Raw genomic sequence first — 22,722 nt, forward strand, 5'->3', positions numbered from 1 at the left:
AATGCAAAATGGAGGAGAGTCGATGTCGCATCTCCTTAGCTTGATAACGCCCAAGGACTCTCTTTTCCTTAAAATTTGATTGTTTGATGTGGGCTATCTGGAAAGCACTGATTTTTTTCGGAACTGATACACAAACCATTGGACAGTGTATATTTCAACAAACAATTCGAAAAAAGAGAAGTCTATACGACTTTCGTGAACCGAGTTATATCATTTGGAAGTCATTCGTGCATTTTTCAATGAATACCGACGCAGCGCCAATAAAACAAGAACTGTTGTTTCGGTTTACGACTTCACAAGATCCCTCCCAGCGACTATACAAAGAGTCGAAGATTTTAGCGAAACAACGTACATGGGTAACGTCAGGCGTTCATTTAATAAAATAGGCTATTTTTAAATTGCCCTCTATTGGCTAAATATTTCCTTTCGCAATTTAAACGTACTCGCGAGAGTTGTGACGTCGAATAGAACGCGGCACGAAAAAAAACCTGTGTATGTGGCAGATAAAAATAACCCGATGGATCACGTTCAGCGTTTGAAACACGAAATATTTTTGTCGAGTACGGCTCGGAGTCGCAGAAACACGATATTGTCTCGTAGCGGGCAGTGTACGTTTCAGAAGAACCGGAAGTGTTTATCTCGCAGTATCCACTTTATGACGTTGCTGCATTCGTCTCGCGACATACTAATTGTAAACTAATACGCCTTCTAATGTACGGATGCAGGGTCGAGTTACGGGCACGGAATTTAAGAGCTGCGACTCAGGATCCTCCGCGAACTGGAAGGCCCTTAGACAGATGTTTTACGTTTCTAACACCGAGTACCGACGAAAATAATAAAATTCTGAAACTGGACATCGCAAATTTGCATCGTTAGGGCGAAGATAAATATTATAAGATATGTTTTGAAATGTCAATGTTGTAAACATGTAGTGTATAAAATAAAAAGATTCTCATAATTTGTATACTCGCTTGTAAGGTGGATAATAGACAACCGCGAATAGAATTTAAAGTGATGTGAATTCACGTCAAAATAATTTTCTGTTTCTAAATAGTTTGTAAAGTTATCACAAAAAAAAAAAAAAACTAGACGCACGAGCGCTTTTTCGACCCAATCGTAATTTCTGCACCTAGCACTTCCAGCATTATTTTTACGCGCAATTTTCCACGCTGGATCGTGATCCATACGAAGTCAAACGGACGACCGAAAAAGTAAAACACTCGTTGCTCTCTTCCGGCCAATTACCAGCGATCCGTGGTTTCACTGACGGCCGATAAAAGCCGTGCGCCAGTAAACAATCGAATTCTCACGCGAGGGAAAACGAAAGAAATTGTGTCACGGTTATTGGGTCGCTTCATAACGCGCCGTTGAAACGTGGACGGAGTTAACCCCCGATAAAACCGCGTTCTCCGCTGCAACGAGCAAGGCTCGCGTTTCTTTTCAGTCGTCAGTGGCAACAAAGTCCGTGTGCCCGGGTGATCCTGTTCACGCTGTCAGAAACTGGTTTCACGGCCACGAGACGAGTAAAATCTACATCCACGGTGCTTCGTTCGTGTCGAATTATTACCGATGATTCCCAGAGAGACCGACCACCGACGATAATTGCACATTTGCTTCCGACACGCCTTAGCTGGAGATGAAATAAAATTACATAGACGGTGATGTATCGTGGAAGCAAATTGGAAACGCGTGTTAACGTCATCATTGATTATTCAGAATTAATGTATTACATTGACAAGCGGTTATAATTTGAATTGTAAATGTTCATGTTAAAATTTGTGTACAACTGTCTTGTAACTTATTTATACAATTTTCTTTCGAACTACGTTCTTTGTAAAGGTTGGTTAATATTAATGATAAATAGTCTGTACTTTCTGTAAAGAACAATTAAACCAAATTTCATCTAGATTAAAGAAAAATATATAAAGTTATAGGGAAATTATAAATATAGGAATTTAGAACGCGACGAGATCGGTGCACGATAGTCTTTAACCACTAATTATATCAATTTTGAAACATGCTAGTTAATAAGAATGTATTCTATAGAAAGCTTGAAAGAATTCGATCATATTTGTGTTGGGATTTTGTATGCTAGGCCTCGATCAAAGATTCATAAAATATGAATTTCTACGCTATTTTCTTATTGCAAAAACAACTCGTTAGTCAAAGAAATTTACTCATGGTTAGCCCCTAATAATTTCAGGTTTTGGCCCTCGTGTCACCCAACGTGACAAATTCGCTTCTGAAAAACAAGTCGAACGCGAATACTAATAACGGAACGCAATCGTTTGCCTCGACGAAATCGACCGGTAGTCGAGAAACAAGCACGCGAAATCGTTCATAAAATTCGCCCCGCATTCAAGAACTCGCGAATCATTCGCGACTGCCCTCGCGGAAAAAAAATGGAGAATATTCGAGATCGATCGTTCCCAGGAATTAATTACAATGCAAATTGACACCAGCCACTTTTCCCTCCCGGGCGAAATTGATTTTCCGTTAATTAAATGTCGCCGTTCGCCCCGATCCTAATTAGGATTCTCTGTTCGTTAGCCCAGGCGTCGCGGCGGGATGCACCGCGATCGCGTTCTCTTTTTTCTTCTCATTCTCCCACTGTTTTGATCCTCGCGGCTCGATTCGAGAGACCTCGAGATTTCGAAAGCTCTCAAACAGCTTTTCCTCTCGCGGAAGCGACGGCGAGAAAGACAAGGGCAAACGACGAATGAAAATAAGAAAGAGGAATCGTCCCGAGTCGGTGATGGAAAGAAGGAAATCCAAGAAGGTTTCGGCGCCAGGAACGAACTTGGTCGAATAATCGATAGACCCAGAGATCGATCCTGTCGAAGCTTTTTCCACGCCAGACGAGTCGAGCCGGATGCAACGGAGAAACCGAGCGGGACAGAGACGGAATCCCTCGGCGCGAGAGCGAGAGAGGCGAGAAAGGGAAACGGAAAACGGGAGACCGCGGTGTTCCGCTCTGGAAAACAGAGATGCATTTCTCCCGAGGAAAAGCCATTTTCTCGCCTCGCGCCGCTTGTTTACCCCGGGTCATTTATAATTTCCATTGCACGCTGGCTGCGTCTTGTTTACGACGTCCCAGCGATTCGTCGGCCCAATCGACGATTCTCGTTCGCCCTCGGGATTCGGTTGCCGACTCCGCGAAAGGGAGAACTTCACTCGACTGCAACTCGCTTAACTTCGGTTTCGTGACTTTCGATTAGCTTGTTCCGCGACAAACGGGATTTTCTGCCGGGTAACCGAAGCCCTGGCAACTTCCTAACAAGTGTAATCGTCCTTACTCGTTCGATTGGAAGATCGATGCGAAGAGGATATACACCCACCTCCCGATGTAAATAGTCTCTGCTTCAGATCAAATTTATTCCCACCAGGAGCATTTACACGGAGCACTCTTTCGAGTATTGTCGCGTACACTTATACCTCGGTATAAGTAGCCTCCCATTACGTAGTTTCACTTTAAGTAGTTTACTTTACGTAGTTACATTTTAAACACACTACCGGCCATAAATTTCAATACACCATTCTCTTGAGATGAGACGCAAGTATATTTTGTGATAAATTCATGTTTATCGAAGTACCGTAGCCATATTTGAATTCATTGACAGGGTTTCCAAACATTTGTGTAAATGATTTACTTACATTTTGCTTTATTAACCCCGCTTTTAACAGTGCACACAGCAGAACACATTCGATGCATTGTATAACAATTTTTATAAAGATTCAGCTTTCACTGTCTTTCATCTCATTTGCGGCACATTCCACGAATGATTTTTATTCATAATTTGTTCTTCTCGAGCGCATGTGTCGAGGTGATCCCACAAGGAATGTTGCGGTGATTATATAGTGCTCTGTTGTAAATCTCGTTATCTGACAGGGTATGAATATCGAGTATTTTACGACAACTGTATAATGATATGACATGAACGAGAGCGAACATAGGATGCAATAGTATTACGACTCGTTTCTGCATGGTAACCATTGATTACGTTCCCCTTTCTTTGGAAAAGCTGCAAGTATAGTAGGGTATCGAAATTAATGAATACAAAAATTATTTAGTTTTGCTTTATGTAGCTTTATGAAGTTTTTGAATAGCAAAAAATTATAGGCGTTGAATTGATCGACACTGGCACCACTTTATGCAATTTTAATTGCAAGTAAATATACGGTCGCGAAATCAGTGCGTCCCTCGGTATAAATAATCTCGATTAACATAGTTTCACTTTACATAATTTCCCTCTACGTGGTCTTGTTCTTCGTAGTTCACTTATCTTTGCTTTACAATTTCCATTTTTGTCAGACGGAGGGTTTATGAGAATGAGCTCAAGATTAAAGATGAAAAGGATATGCAAAATACAGGACCTTAAGAAATTCCAAGAACAAGGAACCTTTCAGATTCGAGCTCCATGGAGTTAAACGGTTTCCTCTTTCTGCTAGCCCCTTTCGGTTACACTAATTGCGGGTTTCGAACACGAAAGATGGTAACCATGAATGTTTCATTGGTGGTTTACAAGGAATGTGAAAGATTTAATGTTTCCAGCCCTACAGTTTTGCTCCATTTCAGAGCAATTGATGTCGAAACTAGCATCTACAGAGAATTAAGTAATATTTATATTTAGAAAATATCTACAAATTTGAAATATATCTACATATATAGAATAACAAAGGGTTATTTAAAAGTTTAATAATGCCTTGAAGATTGTGACCTCAACTTAACATACCTTCAGCAAATATTAAAATAAACAACAAATGGTTCCTTTTCTGAATAAAATGATTACATCTTTTTGTCATTGTTAACAAAGAATGACATTACTTATGAGCCATTTAGTTTTAAATATTTTTTAATGACTGTTATGTATCTATTATATTCATGCATAGCTAATTTTATAGTTCCTACTATTAAACCGGATTGAATTCTGATTAAAAATATACTATTAATTATTTCACTCTAAAATTATTGCATTCACGAACCTCTCTGTCCTAAATTATCTGGCTAAATCAGGATTTTATTTAAATTGCTCTGGAGGGAATTACTTCATCTCCAATATTAAGCGTGATATTTTCATATTACATTTATCGTATTAATAGAATTATCCTTTTATGATTTATATTATGTTTATGGATTCATGGGTTATCAAACTGGACGATGACTTTTATCGATCCGGAACGCCCACTTTTATTTGAATTACTGTTATAATTCTTAAACGTCTTTGTTAATCACATCGATACATAGAATCAAATTTATCACGACTACCGTTTCAACTTTTCATGTTCGGAAATATTACTTTCTCGTAAAACATTGGTATAATAATCAGAAACTTTAAAATACATTAAATATGTGCAACTCCGAATTAATTGAAATCTACAATGCATATAGTAACATTCAGTGCTCGATTAAACATTAATAACAATTACGGTTCGGAATAAGTATTCACTCGAGACATTAATCGCGAGAAATTGATCAATAATTTAATATCTATCGATTGGACGAACTAAATATTAATATCTGACAATAGTTACATAAATTATTAACAATATTTGTTGAAACAATGACCGCGAATATGACTTTTCTGTAATATTAATGTTTCGCAAATTATTTTCGCGATGGATCAAACGAGCCTTCGAATCGACATGTCAGGACATGTCACGCGGTTGTTGTTCGCCCTTCCCTTTCCCTACTTCGAGAGGCACAAGCGAGCAGCAACCCTCGACCGACACAGGTATACGAGGGGTGAGAGCTCATTCTTCGACGATCCTTCGGTCGGTATGGATCTCGCGATCGCGCGTCCGCGTCTCGCGTCCCTCCTATTTTTGCGTAGTGTAGTTTTCCTTAGTTATCGTAGCTTGGTATTCCTTGTGGGTACCTTAGTTTGGTTTGGTTAGTTTTAAGGCATGCGTGTACGAGTGTCTGTCCTCTACCAAATAATTATTAACCATTTGTTCAATTCTTTTGTTTGTTCGTAGGTCCATATTGGACTCGCAACTTCGTTCACCACTTCGGTCACTATTACTTCATGTCATAAGTGAAGTGACCAACCGTGTAACTGGACAGAAAGGTCGGTTGCCGTCCTCCTGGTGGATTTGTATTCGAGAGGAAGACAATCGGCGCCTCCGGATCGGTTCTCTACTCCCTGTATCCCGGCTGGTGTAGTCCTAGGCTCCCGGCGCAGTGCAGTAAGTCCAAAGCGCAGATGGGTGCAAGGTGTGAAGGACTGGTCCGGAGGCGTCGGTCGTCTTCCTCTCGAGTCCAGATCCAACAGGAGGAAACGGGACTGACTCAGTAAGTCCAGTTACATGGTCGCGTCGTGTCGCGATTTCCATTTAGCTTCCATTTAGTTCAAATAATTATTTGGCAGATTCAGACTTAGACTTTGGAAATCAAAGGGAGTTTGTTTTCTTTGATTTCCACGGTTACATACTTAGTATTAAGCTCAACGACTCTATGTAGAGGGAGATCGAAGGAACTTTGATTCGTTCTATCTCCGGGTCTCCAGTCGCAGCAACCTCCACGTAGTGAGACCTGGTAATCGGTATTATCCGTGACGAACAATTCTTCGTCGCGAATAATACCGAGAGCTAATGGCTGCGAACTTGTAATAAGATCTTTAGATATAAAAAGTGTAAAGTGTAAAGTATATATTGTGAAGTGTCCGGATCAGAACTTTCTCCTGTACCATACTTGTTGGCGGAGTTATAAGGCGGAGTAAGTCGGTGTAAGTCGACGTAAGTCGTGTCCAAGATTAGCTCTGTCATCTAAAACATATTTAAAGAAATACAGATGTCCAAAATCAAAGCGACGATCGCGAAAAAGTCTTCGAAAGAACACTCGAATCTCCAAAGCGACTCAGGAGAAAGCTTTTCTACAAACTGAATCCTTCCGAATGTAAGCCACCACTACTAACGCAAACATCCATTGATCGCTACCAATAGCGTTTAGCATCAGCCCTAAAACCTTTAATTTACCGAACACGCCTATCGAATACCGCTTGGCAGCTTCCGCCGCGTCGAAATCACAGAACAAGCAACATCTGCTCGAAACTTTGAGACGTTCCGTCGAAACGGATCCGTTCTAGTTTCCACCGAGGCGATTCGACTGGCACAAAGCGGCGTTGTGTTCGTTAGCAAGGGCAATTACTCGACGGGAAAGGAAACGACATAACGACAACAGCAGACAGTACGTTCCTCGTCGCGAGACATCTACGAGCAATCGTTCCCTCGAACTTCAAATCATTCAGACTTTTTCAGCAGCCTCGTTTTTAGCTTCTGGAAAAGCATATAGTCATGCCATTATATTGGCACATCGTCGTGTGGTCATATCACACCATATTCTACAAATGAATATTAATAGCAATGACAATAGTAATATATCATACATAAATATAAAATAATACATTACGATTATTTTATTACATTAGTAGTACATTTTATTTTTCCATACATCAATGCGTATTTTATATGCATAAGAGACCAATGCTGTTTGCATACATAAACATTTATAATGTAGTTACCGAGAAATACGTCTTCTCGATATATACTTCAAAAGAATTTGTGAATTTTTGCAGGTCTGCGATTGCTCGCAGGACCAGCAGAGGATGTAATAACGAAAACAAAACCACCCGTTAGTCAGCGATCCACCGACTCTGAACACGCCTGTGTTACGACGACCAAAGTTGGGAAAATTTCTATTCGCGTCTCGATATCCCCGTTGCCACGAGTCTTCCGCGACGAGTGTTTCAATCTCGAGCGTTCATTTCGATTCTCGACGGGAAACCGCCGGAAATCAGGATTTTGTGGGCCGAGTATTCGATTAATTTTCGTCAAGGGGGCAGACCCGTGGAGTCCTGGGCGCGGGATTGCCTTTAAATCGGCGAGCAAGCCCGATGAAAAATGTCCCGGGTGTTGCAGGCGCCGCTCGAAAATGTACACGGTGCATGTGCAATGGCTGCACCTGCCTCTCGTGATGCCGTGGAACGATGGGACGAGGAAGGACCGAAACGCTCGCCTCGAATCGGATGCTACAACTTTCACGATATATTTTAACTCTACGACGCCGGGACGGTTTCCTTTTTTCTTTCAGCTTGGAAGGAAAAATGTGTTGAGCGCAGAAACGTTTCCTTCGCTGGGGGACCACTTCGAGGAATATCGTGAAATATCGCTCGGCTGTTGATATCGAGACAAGCCAAGGGCTAAACCATTCGTTCCCGCAACCTAGATACTATTATTATTCTTTTTTTAAGGAGGGAAGCCTACCTTAAGAAAAAAGCACATTTATGAATTTTTTGGTAAAAAGTTGGACAGTATTTAAAAGAACGTTACTTAACTCTTTGAAGTTAAGTAGCTTGAAAACTATTTCATCTTTTGTTTAGCTTTACTATTTTATTTAAAGTTTTTCATGCATGTAGCGATACTATAAACTAACGCTAAAGGTACAGTAAGTGGAATCAAAAATGTATATGTACAAAACGCGTCAGCAAGTTGTTGACACTGTTCTTCTGTGCAGCTTGAATTTTATTTTCTTTTATAATCTTGTGCCTCAAAGAGTTAATGCATATGTCGGAATTTTTGTATAGAAAACTATCTTTAATCCAAGTATGAAGTGTTTCTTAAAATATTTATTTTTATAGAGAAGAATATGTGTAATATCATGTAAGCAATCTGGATTGGTTGCTTTCTCAAGCATACTTCTCAATTAAAGAACACTTGAAGGTCATAGTATAGTTATACGTTGAACTCGTATTTTTGCCAACCACGAAGTTATGAAGTTAAAATCACACAGTGCCATTTAAAAAAGTCGAAGCGGCTCCGACCTATTCTTTCTCCACTTTACTTTTCTTACCTTTTGAATTTTATACATTTGCATTTTATTCCCTGCTCGGTTGGAATTTATTTCATATGCGTTTGCATTTCATTTTCTTTCCGCTAATTTGCATTTCATCTTTCTTCTATTTTTACTTCAATTTCTCTTGCGTTTTAGGAAACCAGCAAAGGTGGAGCGTTGTTGCGAAACGCGAGAAAACAAAATGTTGCAAATCACGGAACACGTGCAAATCAGAAAATTTGTGAATCTCGAAGTAACGGGGACTTAACAAAGTTGCAAATTTTTGAAAGATAATTGAGACAAGAAATTAACGGAATACAGTGAAAAGAAGATAGAATATTGAGAACGAAACGAAGAAATAATGAAAAGAAAATTGAAAGGGAAAGGAAGGGAAGATAAAAGAGAAATTGAAGGGAAGTGAAAGGGAAGTGAAATGAAAATGAAAGGGTGACGAAATGATTAATGACGGAAAAGTGGGAGGAATGCAAAAGGAAATAAATGCAAAGTGAAAAACAACAGAGAGGAATATACGTGAGAATTAAAGCAAAATAGAAAGTCAATTAATGTGAATCAAAAGGAAAGTTAAAAAAAAAAGAAAAAGGGGTATAATGGAATTATTAGACAAAAATAAATCGAATGGAATGGATGCAAGGTATGATTGAAATTAAGTGAATGAATTGAATAAAATGTAGGAAATGAAAATTAAAATAGATCCGCTAGCGGTCAGGCAAAGCAGGCATGGTCAAACAAGAACACACATAAACGTAAGCTCTTTGGAGCTTTGCATAAGTTTGTGGGAATATAAACGGCTTCAGGGACCAAAGTTAGGGACCCAAAAGTTTAGGGAACGGTGAGTTATAGTCATGTACACCGAGGAATGGATAGTGAGATGAAGGAAGTCGTTCGGTTCGCCATGTTCATTCACATATCAATATGGCACTCGTGGGTCGGTATTGTTCGAAGTGCATCGCGATTACGCGTGTGTGGTATAAACAACTTATGCTACAAAACTAGAATACTTGTTCTACAGACAGCTGTCTGGAATTATCACGTCAAGATAAACAAATGTCAATTACTCGTTAGTTTATTAGTGAGCAGCATCTCCAATTCTTGTCAGTTATTCCATATCAGTAGACTGCGGATATTTATGCATTTATGACAACTGTAAATATACAAAAATATATAAGGACGTGTGCGAATGCATAAATGTATAAAGGGAAAGAAAATAATATACACGTTGCAAGATTTAGGAGACAAAGCATACAACTAAAATTTGCGTAGCTGTTCTTCATCTGTGTACGTACAAATATGAATTTTGATAAACATCCATATCTTATTATTTTTTAAAGAATAGTTCACCACACTATATTTCTTATACATTATCTCAAGTATCGATTTTTCTAATAATCAGATTCAGCACATACAATTTTTGTATTCAGATAATTAAATAAATAAAGACAAATAAATACACGAATACATAGTTAACTCGCGATAAAAAATAGAAGGTCTTACATAGATAACTTGGTTACTAACCCATGAAGAAATTCTTTCTCAAGCAATGGCCTCAATAGGACTTAATCGAGAATTCCAGAATGCAAAACGAGGATCAATTCCGAATCTAATTTGAAATGATATTAGACCACGAGACAGTACTAAATAAGTCTGGAAAAGTCGGATTACTATTTGAGAATTTCTGGAAATACACGAAGTACCAGTTAAACGATTAAACGATATCAAAGCTGATCTCATTTCAAATGCAACGCCAACCAGTATCTGAAACTTGATTGGTATGATATTTATACTGGTGACAGGCAGGTCTGGAAATTTCTGATTTCAAATGTTAATTACGTCTGTCGTAAATTGTTGGTTTCTCGGAAAATTTGAAGATTAGACGTTCTGTAATATACCGTTGGCTTGACACAGTCTATAAAAGTAGGGGACACGAGAAAATTGAATGCTGGGTACAATAAATGATGATATCGAGCTGTGCTTTTTTCGAACAAGAAAACACTCGGTGTCCCCTTCAAATTTTGACACATCTGTTCCGTCTGACGCGAAGGAACACTCACGGGAAAGTTTAAGACGTACTCGCGAAGCAACGCTATTTTTTAGAGTCATGCTGATATTGCCGGAAATATTAGTTTAGTCACGGTCGACGATGAGACCTTTAGAATTTCGTTTGTTTTCGTTCATTGTCTCAAACACGGAGAACGCAAGGGTCATGCACGCCTGTGCAGCATAAGTTCATCCAAATCGTATGTCATCCTTTTGTCGAATATGATGCAAATGAATATGATTATCAACACGTATGTTGATGAACTAACTCCTGAACAAATATTGCCTCAAAAAAAAAAAAAAAAAAAAAAGTACTGATATCAAATGACAGAACGGTACGAAAAAGAAACGTCGGATAATCATGCATCCACCCACTATTTCTCAGCGTTCAATCGAGGCGGTTGACAGAGGCACTGAATATTAATGCGCTGGAGAATTTATCAGTTCGGCAAAATTATCAATGGAGGCCCTTAGAAAGCTCATAGACCGAGGTACTTCCTACCACGTGAATTCACCTGGCCGCGACTCAGCCGAGTTGCGATGAATTATTTCCGAGCAAACATCCGGCACTCGGTTCGAGCACCTTTGTCATCTTCGCCCAGGAGATCCCCAAGGCTTTGTGCGCTCCTGGAGTCCCCAATGTTTAGTGTGTCTCCAAAATTCCGCCGATGAATCGATACAACACACGCATTAACCTGCTCGATGATGCGCCATTATGCATGTTTGCCAGCGCGTGTACATACCGTGGGACACACGCGCTCCAACGTGTATGCATAACTCCAACCCGGCCACGCTATTATACACGTGTAAATTCACGGGTAATAACGTGTACACTCGTCGTGGTAATTTGCATCGAACGCGTATAAGAATTTGCTAAGGTGCGTTATACAATAGTATTCAAGTTAAATTATACAGTATCTATAGAAGTACGTCTCTGTATACTTTGATATAGTAGTTTCTAAGAACGTAATTGTTAAATACCACTGTATCGCCACTTTACTTATTCAGAAGAATCGACAGAAAGTGAAGACCATGATTTATACTTTGAAAATCACATCCAACGCCTGTACCATTTCCTCGTATCATAACAGTTTGAATATTGTGACTCAAAAATATTACAGCACCAGACAGCCCCTGACAGCATTGGACAGTACCTAACAGGACCTGACGGTCGTTGCAAAAATCTGACAGCTCCTGACAGTACATAACACGCCCGACACTTCACACTTCACACTTGCGCATCTCAAAACTTCGCAATAATGTTTGTATTTTCTAGAAGGCAACAAAGTTGCAAATCGATGATCCTTGAAATCCAACAAAGTTGCAAACTTTAAAACCTTGCTTTGGAACAATGTTGGCATTGTCTGTGAAGCAACAAAGTCGCGAATCTCGGGACTCCGCCTTGCAACAATGTTGGCATATTTTTTTCTAGAGGGCAGCAGTTGCAAATCGGGTACCTTTAAAATTCGACAAAATTGCAATTCTCGAAGCTTTTGCTTCGGAACAATGTTGGCATTTCAATGAGGCAACTAAGTTCCAAATCGAGAATCATTAAAATTCAATAATGTTGTAAAATACGAAGCTACCGTTACAGTTACAGTCGCATAGTGACACGCATCACGCAAGTGGTGCTATACCACGAGTATGGTTACGCTCCACAGTGTAGAGTTCGGCGCAAGAGGAGAGTCGGTTAGCAAAGCTTTGGGACTGGTCTACATCGAACGCTCGCGATACAGCTTCAAACATTGTCGTTGTCGTCGTGGGATATATCTGTTGCGCGAGCAGTTCACGTGTAAACTAAGTATTGCTAAGGTCTGCTCTAGCATTGTGCACGGAGCACACGTAGTCTATTCAAAGATAAAGTAACCCCTCCTGAACGGGGACATTAAGGCATTGTTGACGGTTGTGCGGCGCGAAACAATGGCGTATTCCCTAGGCGCTGGGGGTCACCGGAGCTGTCTATCTAGTGAGAACGGAGAGAGGTCTGTGCTTACGAGGATGCTTACAGCGTGTAACCTTCGGGGAAATGCTCCTTGTTTTCCTTCCCAGGTGCTCGATAATACACGAGCTCGCAGCCCCTTGTCCCTCGATCCCTGTCCCTCGGATCGATCTTCCCAGAGAAACGCAATGAAAAATGCAGTCTGCTGCGTCTCAATGCAGCCCTCGGTGGCTCCTATCGCTGGAAGTTTTTCACGGTGCCTAGGGATCGCGATATCCCTATTCCCGAGGGAACACACCGTCGAGGGAAGAAAGGTGAGCTTTTTATGGGCACGTGAGCGACCGACAACATCGCACGGTTGAATTCGATTAAACAGATTTCGGGGAAAGCTCCGCACGGGATGTATTCCCAGAGGACATTCTCAGCTCGTTGTAGATACACATGTTCAACGTTTGCTCCAGTCTTGGAATTATTTCTTTCTTGACACATGGTGTAAGGTATCATTGTGCGCAACTACTGCTTGTACTCAACGAGGGTTGGTAAGAGGGCTCTGTTTATTTGTATTCCAGAAGTTAGAATAGAAAAGGTTGCATATCAAGAAACATTACAAAACTTCTGGTATCCAAACAATATTTCCTATTCAGTACGACGTCTGGTAATTCAGCCACTAGGTAATAACAATAAATTTACGACGAGACATGAAGATCTTCAATGCTCTTGTGTACGTTTTATGCCAACGAATTCCTCTGCTTGAGCTTCCCTGGTCAAGCATTCCTCTATAATAATGAAATTCTCTGTTTATTCTAGTGCACAATTACTTTGCGGTTCGTAATAATAATAATCTAGCAGCTGAATCGCGAATATGATTTTAAAATGTCACTAGAAAGCCTTTAAATCGTTGGGTGAAAAAATCACCGAATTAAATCCGCCTCGCTCTCGAAATCGAGTAAAAAAACAATCGACCGCCTCTATAGAGTTAACACAGACGAGTAATCCTAATTCGATCCAGCGCTTCTGGATTATAACGAGTCGACGCGGTCTGAATTGTCGATTGGCTACGCGGCCATTGTCCAGGACAATTACACGCAATTCTGAGCGGCACGAATTAGGCTCCAGCGAAAAGGAACATCGAGGGAGAAAGGAGAGAGGAAAAGTGCCAGGGAAATCACGTTCACGCGAACAATCGCACTTACCATCGAATTAAATCAGCCCAGTTAAGGGAAAATATAAAAATTAGAGGGTTTTCCGGATGGACCTTTAGGATTTTATTTTTTAATAACAAAATATGCCTGTCAACGTAACCGTGGAGGATATTCAATTGTGATATCGTACTTCATGTTTAGTTGCACTTACTCGTAATTTAATTCAAAATAAAAAAATCAGATATAATTTTTAATTCGCATAGATCTGAAATTTAATATCAGACCGAAATATTGTGTACGCATTACTTGTTAAATAAAAAGAAAATGTTGAAGAGCAGAATGAAATATTTTATAATGCAAAAGTAAAAATGTTATCGCAGACATTGGAAGAGAAGATGAAAAGATAAAAAGCCTAAGTTTTATTGAATGGCTGTTTTTATCCCTTTCAATGTCTTCTGAATGCAAATAAGAAACAGCAATTAAAATTATTTTTATTTTAAATGAAAGTACACACGATTGGAATTGAACATGAAAAATGATATCGCTAGTGTCCGCTATAACCAACAAGTATATTTTATTATTAAAAAGAAAAATCAAAACTATAAAATACCTTTTGTAAAATCCTTTATGTAACATTCTTGTCAACGAATTTATATATTTCATTGAAGGGATGTTTTTACCCCTACAACTGCTTGTTTACCATCAATGTGAAATAGCAATGCGATTAGATTGCTTAATGACCTTAACTCTGCATGAATATATTTGTTGTTTTTAGATTGAATAGAAAACTACCCCTGTAAGTGGGAAGGGTTTGCATGTTGGGAACGATGTCCAATCCAGCGGTCGATGGAAATACATCCGTGCAAACAAGTCCGTGAATCACGCGTATTCCTTCTGTCATCGGGTATAATTACGTTTACCATCGGACAACTTGCTTGCACAAGAATATGTGCGCTGGACACACACATAAGCGAGTGAATGCTAATACAACACGCGCTCGTGTGTACGGAGATTCACGCGACGTGGCTGATGCACGCTCGCGAGACAATAAAATCATTTAAGCGAAATGGAGATTATTAACAGGCGGGTTCAGGAAGTCTCCTTCGAAGGACGTTTGGAATTGTACTGTATAGAAAGGACGGATTCATCGTAAATCGACTTAAACTCGAAGTCATACTGATTCGTGCCCATCGAATTAAACGTGCATTGAAATTGATCTCTTTGACTTACAGTAAAGAATCTATTATTAGAACTGATGAGGAGGTATGACAGGTTAAATAAGGATAATAAAACAATCACTATAAATTAAGATAGATATCGATAGATATCGATAGAAAATAAAATATAATATAAGAATATGAACTTATTGAATAGAAATGGGGTTTATATTATTATAGGATTTTTAGATGTTTGAAATTGCATTGTTGTAAATGTAATGGAGCAGTCTAAGCACTTTTTCTAATTCCACGAAAGAACATTTTAATGCTACTGATCAGGGCTTTCGAGGTATTATGTATTTTTTATGAACATATATATATATATATAGTCCTAAGGAAAATAATTTATGTTTACATTATTTTTGGTACTCTACAGTACATAAAAATCGTTTACATCTAGAAATCTGTAAAAAATGTTCAGTTGTATAGGAAGAATGTAATGTAAATAAATTAATATGCAACTTAGGATATTAATAATCAGTAGCAAAGTAAAATCAATACATCTAATTTTAGCATTAATCGAGACATCGAAGTTCTCACTACATTTCACTCGTATGATTATCAAAATGTAATTTTTATTTTTAGCAGGCTGTAAACGTTAAGATTGGTATTGACAGAATTCTAATTATAATTTTAGACACGCCAACATGGCAAATAAATGGCACTTTAATGATGGTTAATCGATTAAAATTTGTTAAAAAATATCGCCTTTAAGCAGAAGGAGAATTATCCAATTCTGGAGAAATGACGAACTTAAGGCCAGCGATTTATATCGCGATTTATAAAGCGATTTATATCGCTTACGATGAGAGATGGATGCTAAAAAAAAATTAAATAGAATCCAAAGATAAGTGGAATCTAAATTCGCAAATAAAGCGTGAAATACTAAGACGAAACTACTAATCCTAAAATGGCACGAATAGTATGGCAGAAGCATAATTTCCATGGTCAAACAGCTCGAAACAAACCACTTATCAGCAGCAAGGATAAGAGAAAGAGATTAGACTTCGTAAGTATACATTTAGATAAAAATGTCTATTTCTGGAAACAAATAATTTTTACTCGCGAAAGTCAGCTTCATATTTTTCGTTAAGTGTGAACTCGATCGAATAAACAATTTAAAATAGAATTTTGGACATCGTCATTAAACGTACAAGTGTAAGAGTAAAGTATTCTCTAGACTGAAGTCACAGTACCTTCATTTTTTATATTTAGAAAGATTCCTTCGATATTATTACATGATGTATATAAATACATTTACAAAATACATTCGCCATATTATTTCTTCAATATCATTCCTGAACTTTGTTACAAGTTCAAACTTTTTATATCTGACAAAGTTTTGGCTGTAACTAACTGTATCTCATTTTCTTCTTATCATCGTATGGAAGATTGCACTTTCGAATTAGGGTGTGACTAAATTGAATTTTTTGTCTCTTTTAATTTTCCATTCGCCGTGGCACGAAGTAAATATTGTTCTTTTACTATCTACATTTACATACGAAAACCTAACTTTACAAAAAGGAAAGCGCATTACTTTTCATTCGAGAAGGACTCGGATTCTAAAAGTATACAATTTACGATATAAATACATATATTAATGTAGAAATTTCCTGTGGACTGAATTTTAATATTGACCTTTCCCCGCAACTGGAAAATTTGCCTCGTGCTTAAAATACGAGATACCGAGCTTGCACGGCGAATTGGGTTGAACAAATTTATTACAATCGATATTTTTAAATAAATCTCAACACGACGGCGACAAATAACAAATACAGGGTGTCTCGCTTAACACTTTCCACGATTTTTCAAGTATATGCGATAATCCGTCAAAAAAAATATTCCAAACAAATGTTGATCAGTTTTCGATTGGTCATACATTGCAATAAAAAAAGGTCGAACATTTTTTTTTAGTATTATCAAGGCCTTCATTTTTTGAATGGCACTTTGTATTTTTGACTCAATAATACTATACTGAAATAATAATTACAGTTTTGTCAGTACCAATCGGTTTAACGTTTATAATTTACTAAAAATAAAATATATGATCTTACGAATGTTTTGATAATCACGTGAACGAAATATACTGATTATGAATCTTCTCGTCCACTTCTAGGTATCAGTAATCAATATTCATATACCGAACAGCACTCGAGATATCGATCTAAACGTTTATATGAAATAAATTGTGCTAGTAAGGATTATATGTTTACGCAATAATACGATCAACAGATCGAAAATATTTGGACCTAACTATACAGAGTGTACGAATAGAAAAGCCCTTTACCAATTTTCGAACTGATTCGTTATCGAGATGTAAGCAGTTGAAATTTGCAGGTTGACTTCGTGCATTATTTCTGTATTATTTATCAAGATGTCGCGAGTTAAAAGCGTAAGGTCGACACAGTCGCTGCAGAGAACATACGTGATCCACATATTGCGGCACGAGGTCTCTTATCTGCTTGTTATGATAGAATGACGTTCTCGATTTCAACGGAATCAGAAGTCGAAGAAGTATCGAAGCTCGCTCGACGGCAAATCTCGATGGATCACACGTGCACGTGATCGTGTTAAGGGTAAATCGATTAAAATTACGCGAACGTTGCACTTTTTATCAGCTCTACTCGCTCGCTCGGAAAACCGCGCGCAAAGTTCGACCGATTTTGGTTACTTCAATCTAACTCCGTCGCCAACCGACCGATCGGATTTTCCACCAGCCATCAATGGCAGAAACTTTCCCAACTGTAAGGTGAAAAAATAACGTGGGAGTTCTATTTGGAGTGCCTGAGAACGTTTTAAAAGATTTCGATGCCCGACCCCGTTGCGATTTAAACTTCCCACTTTGGACGTTATCCCGCTTAATTAGCCACCGCGAACGGATGAGTAGTTCGCTTATCTCGCATTGAAACGGGGACAGATATTTTCACTGGAGTCAACGTCAACGGAAAACTTTCATGAGATGTCCTCTTTGACGACGAGAATTGTCATCAACGCTGATAAGAACTTCAAGTTATTCTATTTACGCGTGCATCCTATATTCGCGAAAGTATTGCCTAGTGTTAAACATTACGTGCATTATGAATGAAGTTCGTGGAAACGTGTCTCAAATTTTCCAAATCGACGTAACAATATTTAAAAGACCAGAGAAATGTTATCTAGTTCGGGCAAGATCCATTACGCTATAGTACATATATTTAGAAACATTATCGATGACGTATCCAGCAACAGGAAATTAGAAAATAGATATTGGTCGAACGAAAACGTTTTGAAAACCTTAGCGTAGTTATTATAATATTTTGGTAAGGGACGATTGTTTATAGAGATCACATCTCGTTGCACTCTCGTCTACGAAAAGTATGTCATGGATGTTTTGACTTGTAATTTTTCAAGTCCTCTTTTTAGAAAGCATAGATTGGAGATTTAGTTACTCGAACCACTGTTATGAGAACAGTCTACTATATCCTCGTAAAGTATTTTCTTATAATATTGTTTTTTTGCTAAAATCAAAATTAATTTCGATCCTAATAGTTTAGAACGCGAGTGTAATCAAATTGTGTCCTCTTCGATATACCAAAATTGATACTGTACTTTATACCTACAAATATATGAGATAAGAAGCGTTTGCAATGGAGAGTCGACACTTAATTTAGTCTTATTTTAAAGACAAAGTTCTTTAGCTTGCGTTTGGTAATTTGCGAAAGAATGGAGCGACGACATTATTGAAAACAGTTATCAGAATGTCAATGCATTAGAATAGAAAACTAGGTCGATTGGATTGTAATAATTCGGCCCACCTTCGAGTCATTTTCTATTTCAGTGTGTTCATTTTTCTAAATGAAGAAAATGAACTCGAGATTAAAAATCGAGATCAATTTACAAGAAAGTATTTTTACATTCTACGAGGGAGGATTTTCGACTCTCGACCTAATTTTGGCTGAAATTGGAAAATAATGTTAAATTAAGCCGTTGCACTCGAGAGGTGACTCTCGGTCACTACTAGGTTTCACACAGCGAATCAACCAGCAATAATGTTTGATTAGGTTTAATTTCTTTGGAACTCGAAATGTCAATAAAATGATTGTCGGCGAGGCAAAGGTAGCCTGACTCTCAAATCTCAAATTAGAGATCTCATTACCGAAACCAATCTAGGCTCAGCATTCGTGGCAAGAGAATGCTAAGAAAGCATTTCGAGTTGCTGGTAGATACTAGAAAAAAAGACTTCGAGTGCAAAGGGTTAAGCAACGCTTGAGAGCCCTTTATCGAGACCAGGGGGTAACTTTGCGCAAAATAAATACTACATAAATGACGCGATACGAAAATGTGGGTACTCATAATCGGTAGTGATAAAGTGTAAACTGTAAATGAACTGGTAGACTTTGCACATTTATACTCTTTCGATTAATTAGTGTAAATGCCCCAATTATCGATACATTTTATCACAATCGTTACTTTGAATGCTGAAAGATAATCACGAGTATAGGATTCTTCGTTTACATTTTAATATGAGAATTTTATGAAATGCAAAGTGTCTGTTATATATTTTTCATAATAAATTGCAGCAACATTGCAAATTATAAGACAAAGGGTCATCTCTTATGGATAAATATTTTGGAGAAAGAGTTTTTCTCAAAGCAAATGGCTGTGAAAATGTCTTCGAATGAATTCTTTCTATTGCATATTATTTTCACGAGTATCTCTTTCAGCGAAGAGCTATTATTTCAAAACGAATTGATACAATTTTTGTATTCAAATACCTATTGAAAGTAACGATCCAAAAGAAATGATTTCAAATAGTGACGTCTTATTTTCGTGTAAATTATCCCAAATCTGATCCCACCAGAAAAATGTAACGCTTACCTTGGACTAATCTTCTTCAGTTGTCCCAAGGTAGGATTGTCCGTGTGATCCTCTCCGCTGATTCTGGCAACACCTTCGTACACGCTAACACCGTAACCCTTCGTCACTATGTTCACTAAATCCGGAAAACTATCGTGCACCATAGTCTTCTCAGTCCTGGAGTCCCTAGGCTCATTGCCGATGTCCTTCCCGCTGTTCTGAGTGGTACCGGACACGTCGGCACTGTTTTGTTCCTTGCTGGCGTTCACTCTCTGCAAGAACTTCCGCCGAAAATTATTATAAATGGTCTCCGATCCTGGATCGTCGCCTATTCGAACGCGACCGTGGCTGGGGACCAGGTGATGGCCACTGTAGCCCAAATCCATCTGGAGATCCATCACCAGCAGAATGGTGAAGAGTATCGCGAAAGCGCTCAAACCGAGCATCAACTTGTCGCGGACCCTGATCATCCTGATCGTGAGCTTCATCTTCCAGTCGTTCGAGTCCCGAGCCTTCGGACACTTAGCGTTCCTAACTTTCTTCTTGCGCAGGAATCTGTCCTGAGGTTTCCCGTGAGACTTGTCGACGACCTGGCCGATCAGAACTGGACAATACTCGGGCCGAATCGTCTTCGTACCACCATCGAGAGCCACCGCAGAGTCTTTCCGGTCCACAGGCTCATCGGTCACGCTGTTCGAGACGTTCAATTGGACCGTTGGAAATTCTGACTCGCATTTAGTGTTCGCTTCGCGGGCAGACGCGTTGAAACTGGTTACCTCGCCGATGATCGTTTCATTTTTCCATGAGGACAAGGTGTCGTCGACTGTCTCGACGCTGGAGCGGTTGTTGTCTGTCGCAAATGTTTCTTCCGGGCCGCGGACAGGTGTCGCACGGTCAGAAACGTCGGGTTTGCTGCTCCCGTAGAAACCGCTCGTGTTCTCGGCTGGTCTCGCCACTAACTCGCGTTTACTTTGCTCTTCATCAGGCTCGGGGTCTCTCGTCCCCTTCGCGTCGCCTCCGTTCTGCTGTCCAGCATCCGCGAAATTTGCAAGTTTGCATTTTACGCCGTGGAACGTAGCCGACTGCCGGCGCGCGTGTAGCTCGTCACTGGGTATCCATGATTTCCTTGCTGAAACCAGCTTATCGGTTGACCCGCGCTCGTTATCGAGCGTCCACCGGAGCCCCGCCGACCTCTGAACCAGCCAGTCATCCGGCGGAGGCGATCGTTTCACTTTCCACGACTTCCAGCGTACCTTCGTCTTGTCTCGCCACTCCGGCGACCTTGACTCCCCGGAACGTCCGACCTGGCGCGTACCAACGGATCGATCGCAACGTCTGTGGGTGATCGGGGTGCAATTGACCGTGACAGGGTCCTCGGAGTCTCCGTGGCCGGGAAACGCAGCTTGAAATTTGTCGCGGGCGTGTCCAATCGTCGGGATCAAGCTCTCCTCGCTCCAGGATCTTCGTTGTCCAGGCTCGAGGGCTCGGAAGAGCTTCGACGACTTCTCCAAGCGTCTCCTGATCAGAACACGCTGCTCCAGCAACCGTAAGTTGTTCTCCGATTTGATCAGATCCTCCACGTCCTCCACGGAGACGCTTTTCGACGAATCTCCGTCGTCCAAAAGCTCGCAGCGAATATGACTAGCGTGGACAGACGAGATCCTGTTAACGCATTCGGTCGCGACAGCTTCGTGGCTGTTCGCCTGGGTCCGAGGACTCTGGTTCACCAACAGGAAACCGTCTTCGACGGCGTCGACGGTTGGACAGATGATCGAGACTTGGATCCTCGTGGATTCCTTGGCAACGGAGTTCGTGAAACACGTTCCGTCTCGATCGAATTTCAGAGGCCTCTTGGCGGATCCCTTTCTTCTTAGAGGCGGCACTGGTATCTCCTCCTTCCTACCGCTGGTGACGTCGTCGTTAGTGCCCGGCAGGAACTTCTTTCTCAGAACCGATGGACTCTTGTGAATGTTTCTGACCAGCCTCTCGCAGCCTTCGGTGATGTTGTCTCTCGAACTCCTCACGAGTTTCTTGAGGAAGGAGTCGCTCTTTTGCAATTTCACGCGGGGCGCGTCCTCTTTGCCTTCTTTCGAATCAGAGACTTCGCGTTCCTCGCCTTTTTCCGAAGGCCTTCGTGACTTCTCGCTGAAACTGAACTTGAATTTAGGCCTGTCGAAGAAACCGCCCGGTTTCTGCTCGCCTTTCGGCGACGGTACGCGATCGCTCAGGCTCTGTTTGATCCTCCCTTCGTTCCTTCGAGCCCTAAATCGCGAATCCTCCTCATCCCTGGCTAAGAAGCCGATCACGGGCTCGGATGTTCGTGCTTCGAGCGGCCGTTGAACCGTTCTCGACTCGCTATCTTCGAATGTCTGGCGGCTTGAACGTGGTGTCTCGTCTCTTGAACCACTTGCGGGACATCTCCTCTCGTCCAGAGTTCCTTTTCGACGCGAAACCCAACGAAAGTCTGGCGTATCGATCGCGGGCCGCTCGAGTCGTTAACGGAATTGCGGGTGCCGACGTTTTGCCGAAAGTCTTCTTACTAGAGTCGCTAACACCACGCCCCGAGTCGGGTGGGTTCTTTCACTGACTCTTGGAATGTATCGCGCACGGTTCACTCGTCTAACGCAGACTGCTCGTCCCCTCTGGACACTGTCAGCCTTTCGATTCCACCCCGTTGCCGTCTGGAAAACAAACAATAGGGGA

General features: G+C 40.3%; 1 protein-coding gene across 1 annotated transcript in view; it reads right to left on the minus strand.

Annotated features, from left to right (window-relative positions):
• Positions 1-22,499, minus strand: part of LOC128879105 (extracellular serine/threonine protein CG31145) — an 82,974-nt gene extending 60,475 nt beyond the window's left edge. Inside the window, exon 1 of the mRNA XM_054127955.1 lies at positions 20,041-22,499. Within this exon, the coding sequence (XP_053983930.1) occupies positions 20,041-20,507 (467 nt within the window). The 5' untranslated portion in view covers positions 20,508-22,499. The remainder of the gene's footprint in view (positions 1-20,040) is intronic.
• Between the last annotated feature and the right edge of the window lie 223 nt (positions 22,500-22,722).

This window comes from Hylaeus volcanicus, chromosome 6 (genome assembly GCF_026283585.1).
Source record: "Hylaeus volcanicus isolate JK05 chromosome 6, UHH_iyHylVolc1.0_haploid, whole genome shotgun sequence".
NCBI lineage: Eukaryota > Metazoa > Arthropoda > Insecta > Hymenoptera > Colletidae > Hylaeus > Hylaeus volcanicus.